General features: G+C 29.0%; 1 protein-coding gene across 2 annotated transcripts in view; it reads left to right on the plus strand.

The window, feature by feature from the left end:
• LOC121129334 (uncharacterized) overlaps nucleotides 1-13,602 on the plus strand; it is a 38,180-nt gene extending 24,578 nt beyond the window's left edge. The window contains exons 1-13 of one of the 2 annotated variants that reach the window (XM_040725043.2): nucleotides 7,340-7,523; nucleotides 7,990-8,235; nucleotides 8,291-8,500; nucleotides 8,562-8,825; nucleotides 9,733-9,966; nucleotides 10,023-10,446; nucleotides 10,505-10,821; nucleotides 11,249-11,464; nucleotides 11,533-11,711; nucleotides 11,765-11,840; nucleotides 11,904-12,104; nucleotides 12,162-13,160; nucleotides 13,218-13,602. In XM_040725043.2, the coding sequence (XP_040580977.1) occupies nucleotides 7,469-7,523; nucleotides 7,990-8,235; nucleotides 8,291-8,500; nucleotides 8,562-8,825; nucleotides 9,733-9,966; nucleotides 10,023-10,446; nucleotides 10,505-10,821; nucleotides 11,249-11,464; nucleotides 11,533-11,711; nucleotides 11,765-11,840; nucleotides 11,904-12,104; nucleotides 12,162-13,160; nucleotides 13,218-13,444 (3,648 nt within the window). In that variant the 5' untranslated portion in view covers nucleotides 7,340-7,468 and the 3' untranslated portion in view covers nucleotides 13,445-13,602. Of the gene's footprint in view, nucleotides 1-6,471; nucleotides 6,697-6,763; nucleotides 6,977-7,042; nucleotides 7,524-7,989; nucleotides 8,236-8,290; nucleotides 8,501-8,561; nucleotides 8,826-9,732; nucleotides 9,967-10,022; nucleotides 10,447-10,504; nucleotides 10,822-11,248; nucleotides 11,465-11,532; nucleotides 11,712-11,764; nucleotides 11,841-11,903; nucleotides 12,105-12,161; nucleotides 13,161-13,217 lie in introns of those variants that run through there. The other variant, XR_005868421.2, reaches the window with a different exon arrangement.
• Nucleotides 13,603-14,468: the final 866 nt, after the last annotated feature.

The following is a 14,468-nucleotide window of genomic DNA, read 5'->3' on the forward strand; positions in this document are numbered from 1 at the left end:
TACATAATATATACTAGAGATGGTTTCGAGTGTTACTCGAACTCAGTCAAAAAAAACCATGACTTTACTCAAGCCAACAATTTTCTAAAAATTCCGAGAAAATTCAATTTTTAGTTTAACCCAAATAATCTAAAGTTAAAACATTCATTTATTGACCTCAAACTTCTTGAATCACATAAGAAGACAGTAAAAAATAAAGACATACAATCGTTTCTTATTCAAAGATGATGATAAAGCTAAAGGAGACAGACACACCATTCCATATTTGCGATAATGCTCAAAAACATTAAAAATTGGCTTATTTTCCTAACACAAATTGAAAAACTATAAAAAACTCGTCTCAAAAATTATAATTCGAATCCAACACTAAGAATTACATCATTTGTTTCCTGTTCGAAAAATGTTTGTTATTTTCTTTATATCTTAATAATGAATCTCTAGAAAATGGTTAATAATGGTTTAACATAATATATAAGTATATTTAGGTCATTTGTTTGAGACTAAATTATACAGACTCCCTTTAATTGTATCCAAAAAATAAAGATAAACTATGTTGGGGAGACTGGGTATAATTATGACACTATTTTTGTTTTTGGTTCAAGTAAAAAGATCTGAGCGTTTTTTTGCTTTATTTTGAGAATAAAATTAACATAGTTAGGATTATACGATTAAGAGGATTCCAAACAGTTTTCTGAATAATATTAAGTTCATCGGCAATTAAATAAGTGATCCAACTCGACGATTTCCATTATTTTATCGACATCTTCGACGTCCATATTACCAAATTGAATCGTTGGAACCACAGCTTTGCTGTTGTAATTTATAATGTATTGGGTCCATAAACAGCACAATTTTTTGTTTCGTTGGCCGTCTGCTCCGCCTTTTCACCTTAGTTGTAGTGATACTAAAGAATGTATTGAATTTTCACTTTTTTTTCTTCCATTTTGGAACGCTTTAACACACAACTGACTTCATCAAACAAAAAACTATATATCAACTTTTTTCTCCACCCTTAACCTTTCAGCATACTTAAGCTTTTTTTTATGCAATGTTTTAATCATGAGATATAGTTCACCAAAAACATCTAGTGAAAAATGCTCAGAACTTTTTACTTAACCTAATATATAATACTGATCAGTAACCTATAATATAAATCTTATAATGTCTGTTAAAATTAGAAAAAGGTGTTAATTTGTGAAAATAAGCAGATTCAATTTGAGCTGAAGATATCTCGTTACATTTTGGTGAAAAAAATAAATAATGGGTCGGAAACCATCTCCCAGATACACGATAAATTTTTTTCAACGTTGAAAGCGGTTTTTTTAAACCCATTAAGGAGAAGTTCACGTATATTGTGTTCATTTATGTCCTATTATACTTGAGCCAATAACTTAATAATATTTTTAGTGAAAAATGGATTAATTCCAGGTCATATTATAAGTCAAAAGTTACAAAAAAGTAAACTCCCATCAAAATTAAGTTTTTAACACATAATGCTTAGAATATGTTTTTGCATGAGAAAATTAGGACCAAAATCGAAATTGATATTAATTTTCTTCTTTATTAAACAACATTGATTTTTAATTCATCATCGTCCGATTCATTCCTTACAAAATATTATTTAATTTCTGTAAAATATATGTAGAGGTAACTTTTTAACTTGTAAATAATGTATACATTTATGTGGTTAAAATAATTATTTACTTTCTAGTTTCTAATTAAGTAAGTAATTACAACCTTCTATATCATTTTTATTATTATTGCAATTTGATTAATTTATAAATTATATTTTGTCTCGCATTTTTCAACAAAAAAAAAAGCTTTTATAGTTTATTAACTAAATATTAAACTGTCAAAAGCATAAAGGCACAAAAAGCTTTATACTAGAATTAATGTAGAACGAGCAATTATGTAAAAATGAGTTTATATAGTTAAATAAAAATTAATCGAATAAAGTTTATAGCAAATATGAATTTCAATAGTTTAGTTTTTTGAAATTATTGAAGAAAAAGGTCGTAATTTGTTTAAGTCTTTTATAAAGGTGGGTACTCAATGCTTTAGACTTGATTTTAACACAATTCTGTGGTGTGTAACTTTTATATTTGACTTCACTATAAAATAATAGACTTGTAAGTGAAGGACTCCAATTAACAATTAAATAATTTTGCATATGAAACAAACTCAAAAGAAATATAAGAACTTAAAGTGAACTCTATAAAAACATTGAAAGACTTGAGACTCGGTACCAATAAATATAAGGGACATTTATCTATGGTTTCTTGTCACGTCAATGAAAAATATGCACCTATGTGATGTTATCTGACATACTATTTATAATTAACAATGATTTAGTTTACAAAACTATGATTTCATTAATTATGAATTGTGTATTTTGTAGTATGATGTATAAGTATAATTAAAACGCCTTTAAAAAGCCCGTTCATAAGATTTAAAATAACTTATAACTTTTTTTTGGTTAATCATGACCTTAGTTTTTGAATTTAAATATGATTTGAATAAAATTTTAACCTTTTAATGATAAGACATTAATCTTGTTCAGTGGTAAGGTCATAGCATTAGGAGTTATTTTATGATGAAACCAAAATACTAACTACATTTTATATTTAAAAAAAATGAAATTAAGGTGCCATCGAACATATCTTTAATAGTAATTTGAATATATGTACAAAAAATACTATTAAAATGAAGTTTTGATTCGTATTAATCAAAGCTTACTGCAAATTCCATGAGTCTACCACAATATTTTTTTTTTCATTTAAAAAGTGTCATATCTATAGATGGTAAAAATTTCAAAAAATTTAAGACCACCAATCTTAAAAATCTCTAATTTCATTGTTTAATTTTTTTTTTTTTCTAATAATAATTTTATAAAATATTTGACAAGTTTTCATTTAATTATTTGATAGCTTTTTAAAAATGTTTTATACATGGCATCATATCATCGCTTTGGTTTAGGATGTATCACTTATCAAAAATTCATATAAATACTTAATTCTTCATTTATAAGACCTCGCAACTCAAAGTTAGTTTGAGTTACGAACACAATATTTCAACACTAAGTAAGACTATTATCAATGATATTACCTACCAAATTTGAATCATATCCGTTTCCACCTGAATCTTTCTCCTGGAACGACCCATATATTAATATTTTTTTATCAGAAATTGATTTTATGTAAATGTAGGATAAAATAAATAGAACAGATTTTATTAAGATTCACAAGTATCATTGTGAGTCAAATGGAGTTTGTAAATTGAAATATATGCTAATTATACATATCTAGGTCATATGGAAATTTCACCCAAATCCTTGACATTGGATTAACACTCTTCGTTTTTGGATGGTAGAATTTTTAATTGCATGACATATATATTTACATAGATGTGTAGTAGAGTTGTCCAATTTGCACTTGTTTTTTTTTAATGTTGAGACGTCTTAGGCTTAAAATATGAATTTGGATAAAAATAGATGAACGCCAAATTTTGAACAATTTAAAAGAAGTTTTAGAGGTTGCACAAAGAACTTAATGTTTTGAAAATTGACGTTTTTTTTTTTAAATTTTGTTTCTTCTTTTATTATCTTTCAACCATTACCAGATATGATTAAATCTTTTTTATTATTTGTTTTACATAATGAAATAACCTTTATAAAAAATTTATTCTATTTTGTTCTTAAATTAGTTTTTTTGGATTTTAAACGGAATAGTAGTGAAGGACTTTTTTAACCTATTACTCACAGCGCGTATTATCGATCTTCTTTTTTTAATTAAACGGCAATATTGTCGAATCTTTACTGTTAAAAATGAACAATAATATCAGAGGGACTTTGAACCTTCATTAAAATTTGTATAGGATTATTAATGAATAACTATGCCATTGGCTGTAAGGTTACTTTTGCATATTATCCTGTTAATCACACAACTATTTCATTTTTTATGTGTCATATTACGACTTAAAATATTAATAACAGGTCAATTTAACAAAGAATACTAAAGTAATGGTAGAATCGACAAGAAGTGAAGCCAAACATTTCTGGTTACTTGGACACGAAGAGGCCCAAATAACTGGTGCAAAGTTACCTTCAAGAAGGCAGGTTTTGCTTGTTTTTGTATCACCATATAACATTGAAAAAAATCATACATGATAGTGCTTCCAAAGTGATATTGGAGGTTATATTTTTTTTTTTGGAAAAAGCTGGAATTCCTGTTCCTCCTAAGCCTCATGCTATTATACAACTCAAAAAGCTTCATTGTGGGTGGCAGAAGCTTAAAAAGGATAAAAATCGTACATCTAAAACTCATCAATCGTATATAATTACCTTTATTAGAGTAAACTAGAAGATTTGTTTAATAATTAACAACTTAATATTTATTACAAGTTGTCCAAAGACCATCAAAAGAGATTTCCCGATTCGAAAAAAAGTACATTAAATAGGAAAGATTATTAAATTTTTTTTTAATATCAACAACACACATTATATGTACATAATATTTAGATGTGTCAATTTTTTATCTAGATTATTCACGATAAAAATAGTAGATTATTTAAGAAAGTACATTTTTGCATATTTTAAACGAATTCGATAACTTTCTGTAACAAAAGAGCTTATTGAAAAAACCTTCAATGAAGGTTCAAAGTCCCGCTGATACTATTGTTCATTTTTAACAGTAAAGATTCGACAATATTGCCGTTTAATTAAAAAAAAAAGATCGATAATGCGTGAGTAATAGGTTAAAAAAGTCCTTCACTACTATTCCATTTAAAATCCAAAAAAACTAATTTAAGAACAAAATAGTAAATATTTTATAAAGGTTATTTCATTATGTAAAACTAATTATAAAATTTTTTTAATCATATCTGCTAATGGTTGAAAGATAATAAAAGAATAAGACAAAATTTTCCAAAAAAAACGTCAATTTTCAAAACATTAAGTTCGTTGCATGACCTCTACAACTTCTTTTAAATTGTTCAAAATTTGTCATTCATCTATTTTTACCCAACTGCATATTTTAAGCCTAAGACGTCTCAAAATTTCCAAAAAAAAGTGCAAATTGGACCAGTCTAATGAGTAGTTAGGGGCGTTGGCATAAAGCAATTTCTGTTTTGTACTATAAAAATTTATCGAACTGGAAGGAAAAATTTTATATAAAAAAAATCTTCCAGGATTTATTTCCTATTAAAAAAAGGTATTTGGACCAACTTATACAGCGGGGCACAAAAACCAACCCCCTCCATAAAAAATAATATTTGTATATTTATTTTCCTGCGCACCCCCCTGTTATTACGTATAAAAGCAATCAGTTTTTCAAAATTACGATAAATTGATGTTGATTGCATATACAGTGGAATTGATGGAGATGAACAGGGCCATGTACCCTATAAATTTTGGCGAAACCCTTCTTTGCTCACGACAGGGGTGCTGAAAATGTGGCATCTTCAAAGGAGAAAAGCCAGTATAGAATGGGCATGTTCAAAATAAGAAACCGAAAATCAACATAGTAGTCCTGACAATTTGAAGAATGTTTTGAAGGATAGAATGAGCAGTGCTCATGACGTTTAATTATATCAGCTACAATAATCTGTAGCAAGAGAGGAAGGAGAAAATGATATAAACAAGGGCATTTGCTAGAATTAATCCAATGTTGATACCCAATTCTACTCTGAGTCAAACAAAGACTTACAATTATAACTCCGCAACAAATCATCAGGGTTATGCTCCGTATTTTATGAGCAGACACGAACGTTCAAATAGGTATTGAATATAATTGAATCTATTTAGGAAAGGACGTTCACTACTCAGGAATTAAATAATAATGACAACGGCTAAGGAAAATAAAATTCCTTCTTTATACTAGCAATAACAAATTAACGGGCCAGCTAAAAAGCCTACCTGATTTACATTATTGGTCATGTAATATATATGACAATTAACCAAAAATAATGCAATGGCAACAAAGAAGTTGCTCAAAAAAAGCACATTAAGGTAAAAGAGTAGCCTAGCCAGTCTCTGTATCTCCATTTCATTGCAAATTATAAAAAGGTATACTCATTTCCTCCTCTCTACATGATTTACTAAATATATTCATTATTGTATAACCTCGCCTTGTTGAATTTCATATCATCCCTGTCACCCTTCTTCAAGCGATTCATCAGTTGTGCTATTTGGGTAATGATAAATTCCCCATTGTATTATATCAGTAAGCAAAAGATAATTTAACAATTTTATATATTTCGTTGTTTTTTTCAATTTTTTTCTTACTGTTTATTTTATATGAGAGAACAAATATTTTTTCAAAATCCTTGTTTCACACTTTAAAAATACTGTAAAATCAAATCCAGAAAAGGACAATAGGTATGTTTCAATACTTAATCACTTCAAATAAATTATGAAAATAAAATAAAGTTTTTGTGTATTTTACCAACATTTTCCTGAAACTCCCTTATTTTCAGAATGTCAGTATGAATCAACAAAAGCAATAGGAGAGTCAATTGACAAATATTCTTCAATACCATCCGTGACGTTGTGCAAGAGTATATGTAGGCATATTCAAGCATGTCAAGCATTCACGTATAGTCGGAACACATCTACATGTACATTGCTCGCAGATGCAGAGTTGTCTGATAGAGATCATAACTATGTGACTGGGCATAAGTCCTGTGACGGATATATTCCAAGTAAGGAAATGAATGTGTAATATTAATTTCATTTGTGAGATAAATGATTCTAATTAAAACTGTTTAGATTGTTTTGTGAACGATTTTGAATATTCGGGGACTGATGTAGACGTTGTCAAAAATGTTGGGCATGTTCAAGAATGCCAAAAACTTTGTCAAGATATACCATATTGCTTCTTTTGGACATATCATTCAGATATAGAACAATGTACAAGAAAATCATCAGTTAGAAGGATAAAGCACCATAGTTTTGCTACATCTGGCTCAAGAAATTGCCATGGTATGAGTATTTTTAAAATAAGCATCGAATAAATAAAAAATAAAATTCAATTTAATATATATATAGATTCTATAATCAAAAGTGTGGAATTCACTGGATATGGAAGCTTAGATCAATATGTAGATGTTAAGACTCTAGACGATTGTCAGCAAAAATGTCAAGAAGATTATCGATGTTCCTTCTGGAATTTATATTCAATATCGTCCAATAAGTCTTTAAAAATTTGTGAAACGAGGTATTCCTACAGTGACTTGGCCTTCAATCACAACTGCAAATCGGGATACAAATGGAATAATTTTTTTACCAAAACATGCAAAAAGTATTGATTGTTCATGGGAGGGAGTAAAATTGCAGACTGGTCCACTAGATCTAATAGAAGGAAGAGTTTTTTCGCATGACCAATGTCAATACTTTTGTAGAACAAAGGAAAACTGTACATTCTGGAGCTATCATCACAAAAAAGGGAAGTGTTTCTTGTTTGACACCAACTCTATGGAACATTTAAAAAATGATATGGGTTTCATATCTGGTCCGAAGTACTGTGATGGTATGTACTTTCCACACGGACTGAAAAGACCAGGGCTTAACAAAGAAAACACGTTCTCCTTTTGTTCAAACTTGACTTGTTTTTACATGATTATTTATTTATATTTTATTATTTACTTTATGGCGTAGAGTCTTCATAACCCTTTTCAAGCCCTTGCCTAGCTTGAACAGTATTTTTTTCTATCAAGTAGCATTGTCAAATTAAAAAACGAAATTGTGCTTGATCCATTATTTTGGAAATAGCAAAAGTAGTGTAACACTTAGCACTATTACTCACAAACTAAAGAATAGATTAACATGAAATTTTGACAGCTGTCTTTTGAGGGTTAACAATATCTGAAAAGGAGGTGAATTTAAAAAAAATAGCGCCATCTATATGTGAGGACTCTGAATTTTTAGTCCATGTGTTATAATGATAATTTCTTCTAAGTTATACGTTAAGAAGTTAACATACACTCTCTCTATAGGTACATGCTATTCCAAAAACGTTCGATTCAATGCAAAGAAAATTTTGACATTAAATAATGTTAAATCACCAGTGACTTGTCAAAGTTACTGCAAAAGAGAAATTCAATGTAAAGGTTTTAACTATGTCCAAAGTACAAATATCTGCATGTTGGTCAAGGAAGGTCCAAAACAATATGACTCTGAAGTTATCTCTGGAATTAAAACTTGCAAAGCAAAAGAAAAAAATGTTTTTGTCAATTTAAAAGGTAGTAGATTTATTGAAAAATATGAAGCAAAATGATATTTTGCCATTCATTTTAGATTGTTATGACTATGGAGTTGATTATAAAGAAGGAGATATAATGCAGGTCAACGGCATAATCGCCCCTTGGGAGTGTCAACTGGAATGTCAGAAAGTTCAAAGGTGTAATCATTGGACTTATAAAAAAAAATGTCTCCTCAAAACGGATCATAAAGGACTTACTTATACTCTTAATAAAAACACTGTATCTGGTCCAAAGTATTGTTTCGGTAAATTTATCATATAATTTAAAAAGCATATGAATGATCATAATAACATTTATACTTATAGAGTATAAGCAAGATGTTGACATCAAAGGTGGACATTTTAGGACCTTTAGAGAAATTAAATCCGCTATGATATGTCAAAAAGAATGCGACAAAAATCCACGGTGCCTCTTATTTTCATATCATCCTCCTAAACTAGAGTGTCATTTGAAGACTAACGGAACATTAACATATAGGAAAAATTTCGTGGCAAGTTCCAAGACAGTATACAATAAGAATATAACCACAGCTATATCTCCAATTATCCAAACAGTTGTGCGAACTCCAAGTAATTATATAAATACACAATATTCATATGATGTGAGTCCATACCTATGAGCCTCCATTACAATACTAATCTTGTTTATTATATATATATAAAAGGATATAAATATCACTAACTAAGATACATTTATGATACATCTGCTAATAAGACTCTAGGCGAACATAGAAGAACTTTTTAGAAGTTAAAATTATATATTGATTATCAAGATATTCTCCTTTACGTGTGCTGTAATTAACACAACGATTTTCTATTTATTCTAATAACTTTATATTTCAGAAACATTTTCAGAATATAAGTTTATTTTTAATTAATAGTATTAAATACACACTTAAACGGCATCCCTTCGCGGACTTCTAATGATCCTACCAAAGTTTCAAATCTATGCTCATTCAAAAGAATATGTCTCTGAAACTCGTAGTATTCACATGCTTAATAAAGTACACATTTTGGGGAAGTGTAAAGTTTGAAAATTAGATAATGTTTTACGGTCGGGTTCAAAATGGAAATTAAAAAGATATCATCCTTATTACAATTAATTATCATTAATAAGGTGTTTCTTCACCTAAATAAATGGACTTTGAAGAAGGTATTAACCTTGAAGGACCGTAATTTTCACAATTTAGTATTCAGAATATTCCTCTTTGTATAATATAACTAATTGGTTACTTGTGTATTCGTCCAATGATATTGACCACTTTTTGAAGTTTTTATTTATTTAATAAATCGTTCTATAAGAGTAATATCAAAAGGACGTTAAATTCATTGGACCACTCTTAAACTTTAACATTTTGATTAGTGTCTTGTTGAAATTGATTTTTTTATAAAATTACGTTTATAGATAATTATAATCCTTATCGATGTTTCTACTATTTTTTACATTTTTATAATTAAAATCCAATATTATTTATAGATTGTTTTTCATATGGACTAAAGTTTGAAACAAGTGGTTCAGCCGTTGAAATAAAGAAAATGGTTAATAGTGTTGAATTGTGTCACAAATATTGCAAATACAGGGTAGATGGATGTGATTATTTTGTTTACTTTCGTCAAAGAAGGAAATGCTTCATACTTGGAGGGGAATTAAGAAGGGCTCGACCATGTTCAGATCAAGATGATTGTGTTGCCGGACCCAGTGATTGTAAAGGTGAGATCATGTTACTTTTGAATACAAATAATTCAATCATTATTATTATCCTTTAGATTGCTTCGAACATGGGTTAAAAAAAGCAGGAAGAGAATATCAAACTCATTCAAAGATTCATAGCCCAAAACATTGTCAGGTTATATGTCGGGAGGGTGAACTATGCGTCTCTTGGAATTATGATTTATCAACGAAAACATGCCATTTATATCAAACAGTGGATGAACGAATTGGTTTTATTGGGAAAAACTATGTTTTTGGACTGAAGGAATGTGGAAAATTAAACTCAGCTTACAAACCTCTTGTTTCGACAGAAAAACGATATCTTACAGTGGTATGTTTCTTAGAACATGTAAATTATAGTGGGGACGATATTGATAGAATAGAAAGAGTCTTCAGTGCTCAAGAGTGCCAAAAAGTTTGTCAAGCCCATGCAAAATGTATTTTCTGGTCTTGGAACTACGAATCTCAAATATGTTATAGGTATAAACCTTTATTACAGTGAAAAAAGTATTAAATATAACTACTTCTCTAATTTTAGAAAAAATGGAAATGACTTAAGGCATTTGAGAGGGAAGCAAAACTACATTTCCGGTCCAAGAGTCTGCGAAAACTGCTTTCGAAAAGGAGTTAACCTGGAGTCCAAGGATATTGAAACAATTAACAAAACGTCTTCTCCTCGGGATTGTCAAATACATTGTCAAAAACTGAGGGATTGTAAATTATGGGTTCTTATTGGTAGAGTTTGTTATTTAAGGACAGAGCGGATTTCTCATATTCATATTGAAACTGACGCAGTTAGTGGAACTCCTGAATGCTCATTTGTCCTTGATTATCATAATTCTATATCTGGCGAAGGTAAAATACATCAAGGAATACTCTATACATACATGGAACTGCACTCTTTTCCCCCTTCCATTATTTTGACAAACTAAGTTTTATTTTTTCTATATGACTATTTGTAGAGTTGTAACAAAATGAAATGAAAGAAAGAATTGAATTAAAACAATTATTTAATTAATGTCTTAAGGGGTTAAAAAAAATTGAATATATTAATTAATATTCTGATGATATAAAATAGATAGATATAGTTATTTATATTCCTTATTATATTCATTACATAATTGTCTTATATTAAGTATTTATTTCATGTCATACATTTTCTACTGATAAAAAAATGGAAACATATTCTTTGCTTACTAAAAAAGAGTATGTGCTCCATGAATAGAGTATTATTTGAACATAATTATAGAATAGACTAAATATTAAATATACTTTTGTTTAGAGTGCATCTCAGACAATATATTGTATGAAGGATCAAATCTTATTAGTATTGAAGTTGGCGACTATTTAGAGTGTGAATTGTCATGTATCCAGAATCCATTTTGCACTTTTTGGACATTTAATAAACAAAAATTGGTGTGTACAATTTCAAAGGATCGCCGTGCCACAAACTTTCATAAGAATTCCTTTGTTTCGGGAGAAATTAATTGTCAAAAAGGTAAGGTTTTTTCCAGTTTATTAAAACTTCATTGGATTCAGTTTATGAAAGTACTGTGCTCAATCTAGGTTGCTCTGAGTTTAACGTCAATTATATTGGAACAAACATTGACACTGTCACAAAGGTTTACAATCCAGAATTTTGTCAATATTTATGTCAAATACATATTGAATGTTCTCATTGGACTTATATTCCATTTAGCAAAACCTGTGTAAGGAAAATGCCGGACTTTCATCGGAGCTACAAAGTAAAGGCATTAATTATAATTACAAAATTCAAAATTGAAAGTGTATTTTTCAGAGGGATTACAGAACCTTGTACATATCGGGACCTAAGTTTTGTGGATTGAGAACTTTAATGGAGCATAATAACGTTTGTGAGTGAATATTGAATAAGGGAATACTTATCATTTGCTAATTGTTAATTTGTTGTTTTTTAGCTTGTATAAATATAGGATATTCATATGAAAAAAATAACAAAACAGAGGCGGAGAACCCAGAAAAATGTTCTATTCAATGTAAAAGAATTTTGGAATGTAATAGTTGGACGTTTGAATACCCAAAGAATTGTTATTTATCAACAAACAGCTCTATTGTACTAAAAGATGAAGGGAAAATATCTGGTCCAAAACATTGCCAGGGTATAATCATTTAGATTATATAGAAAATTCATTTATTTTATTAAAATATTACATTAGATTGTTTTGTCCGTGACGTTGCATATTTACCTTTATTAAACAAAACGATAGACCATGCATTGAGTCCTTATGACTGTCAAAGATTTTGTATCAATGAAACCGGATGCAAAGTATTTACTTTTATTCCACAAAACAAGACATGCTATTTGAGTAATGATACGAGTAGATCTTTCATGGAGAAAGGAGCGATCAGCGGTCCAAGTCAATGTGTATACAGTTCAACAAAGAACAAAATATCGGAAATATCTCCTGATTTTATTAGAAATAGACAAAATGAACATGATATTATTCGTTTTAAAACACCTGAATCCCAATTATATGAAGTAAAAAATAAGGGAAACGAATTCTATCAAAGGAACAAATGGAATGTACAAGAACACGGCATTACGAATTTTTCCTCTTCGAATAAATCGAATCAACATAAGGTCGGTAAGATTTCCCATCAGACAGACTTAAATTATGAAAAAAGGAACAATACCTCGGTTGATGCAAATTTTGTTCCCAAAAATATTTCTGTGGAGATGGATTCAAGCATTGAGTCCTTTCAATTACCGAGGAAGAAAAAAGTTTTCTATGACAAAAAAATTAATTTAACTAACTTCAGAGTAGTTAAACATGGAAAAACATCAAATTTAAATGACTCAAAAATAATTAATTTGAAAGAATCAAAAAATTCTTCAATCAAAGATCAAAGTACCAGACATGTCGTAAAGTATAAGAAAATTCAATATTATGTACCCATAAAGAAAAAACTCCAAAAAGCACAAGTAAAATTAAATGTAGAACCTACTTTAATGGGAGTAGATAACAAAACGTTGGATTCAAGAGATTCAAAAGCAATACCTGAAGAAAAAAAAAGTGATGAATCATCCGACAAAATTACAGAGTCACTTTTAAATGAATTTAATTTAAAAGACGATACTGAGATTTTGTTAGTAGACGAGAATGGTAAGGTCGAAAATATCACTGGAGGGGATCAAATAAATGACTGGGATAATGGTAATTTAGTATGAAACGAAAAAAATATTTAAACTTTCTTAACATTTTTTTGTTTAGCCTGTTTAATAGTAGGGATCGAAATTGATGTCCCCAACCACGATATATACTCTTCCTTGACAAATCCTTTTGAGTGTGCCGTTTTTTGTAAACTACATTCAGAATGCTACAGTTGGACTTTTAAGTTTGGGAAAAAAGTGTGTCAAATCAAAGGAATTTTTACCTCATTTGATGTAAAAGAAGAAAAGGATTCTGTTTCTGGCATTGCGAGCTGTGATTTAATATGAAATCACTCTAATTTGTAATATCTGAATCAATTATTTTCATATTATTTATTGATTTTTAAATTAACGAGTACGGAAAATTTAAACAAAATTATAATATTAAAATACAAACAATTATTGAAGTCGTCTACAATTTATAAATATATCTTATTTAAAATGTATTATAACAGTGTTTTTATTTTATATCATTTGAAAAAAGGTTTATTTGGGAATAAATAACGGATCGGTTCTTCCATTTTTTAGGAGTTAAAGACACCAATTGTAATCATAAAACATTAAGTTTGAGAGACAAATTCTACAAGGTGTATTGGTTCCAGTTGCATTATATTCAACTTTTACTGTCTAGTAAATAGATAGTATCAAACAGGAGTTGTAATTTCAATATAGTCTTATCTTTGCATGATATCAAGAACAAAGATCTTTGGGAATACATATAACTATGTTTCAGTACGAGGAATCATTTAATATATTATCTAAACTTATTTAGATTGGATATGATCAATTTTCTATTTTCATCAACACCTCCAAATCCAAAGACATGCCCTGTTTTGATGAAACACATGAGCTAGTCTTGGAAGAACTAGGCTTTTTGTTTGAGTTTATTTTAAGACTGACTTGGAAATATTTACAAGATCTTTAGGATTTTTCTTTTTCAGACAAAGATATAATTAATTCATTTTAAGTGTTGAATTTCATTTACCAGAATATAAATTGTATTTACTTTTCTTGAGTGAGAAAACATTCCATATTGATCTTGTCATAGAGCGGTAAAATAATCCGGACAAGGATAGCCATGATGAAATTTTCACGAATCTAAAAAGAAATATCCAGCATTAATAATGATGTTCGATGTTGTAGTACAAAGTACAGCCAAAATTGGTTGTATAAAGGATACTGATTAATAACATCCGACTACCAGGTGATCACTGACCTTGCAGAAAAAATTATCTCATAGATCAACAAAATTACAAAGGAGTCTGGAAAGTATAGTGAGTGATCGAACAGAAAAGAGCTCCCCCTCATACTG

Source organism: Lepeophtheirus salmonis, chromosome 14 (assembly GCF_016086655.4).
Source record: "Lepeophtheirus salmonis chromosome 14, UVic_Lsal_1.4, whole genome shotgun sequence".
Classification (NCBI taxonomy): domain Eukaryota; kingdom Metazoa; phylum Arthropoda; class Copepoda; order Siphonostomatoida; family Caligidae; genus Lepeophtheirus; species Lepeophtheirus salmonis.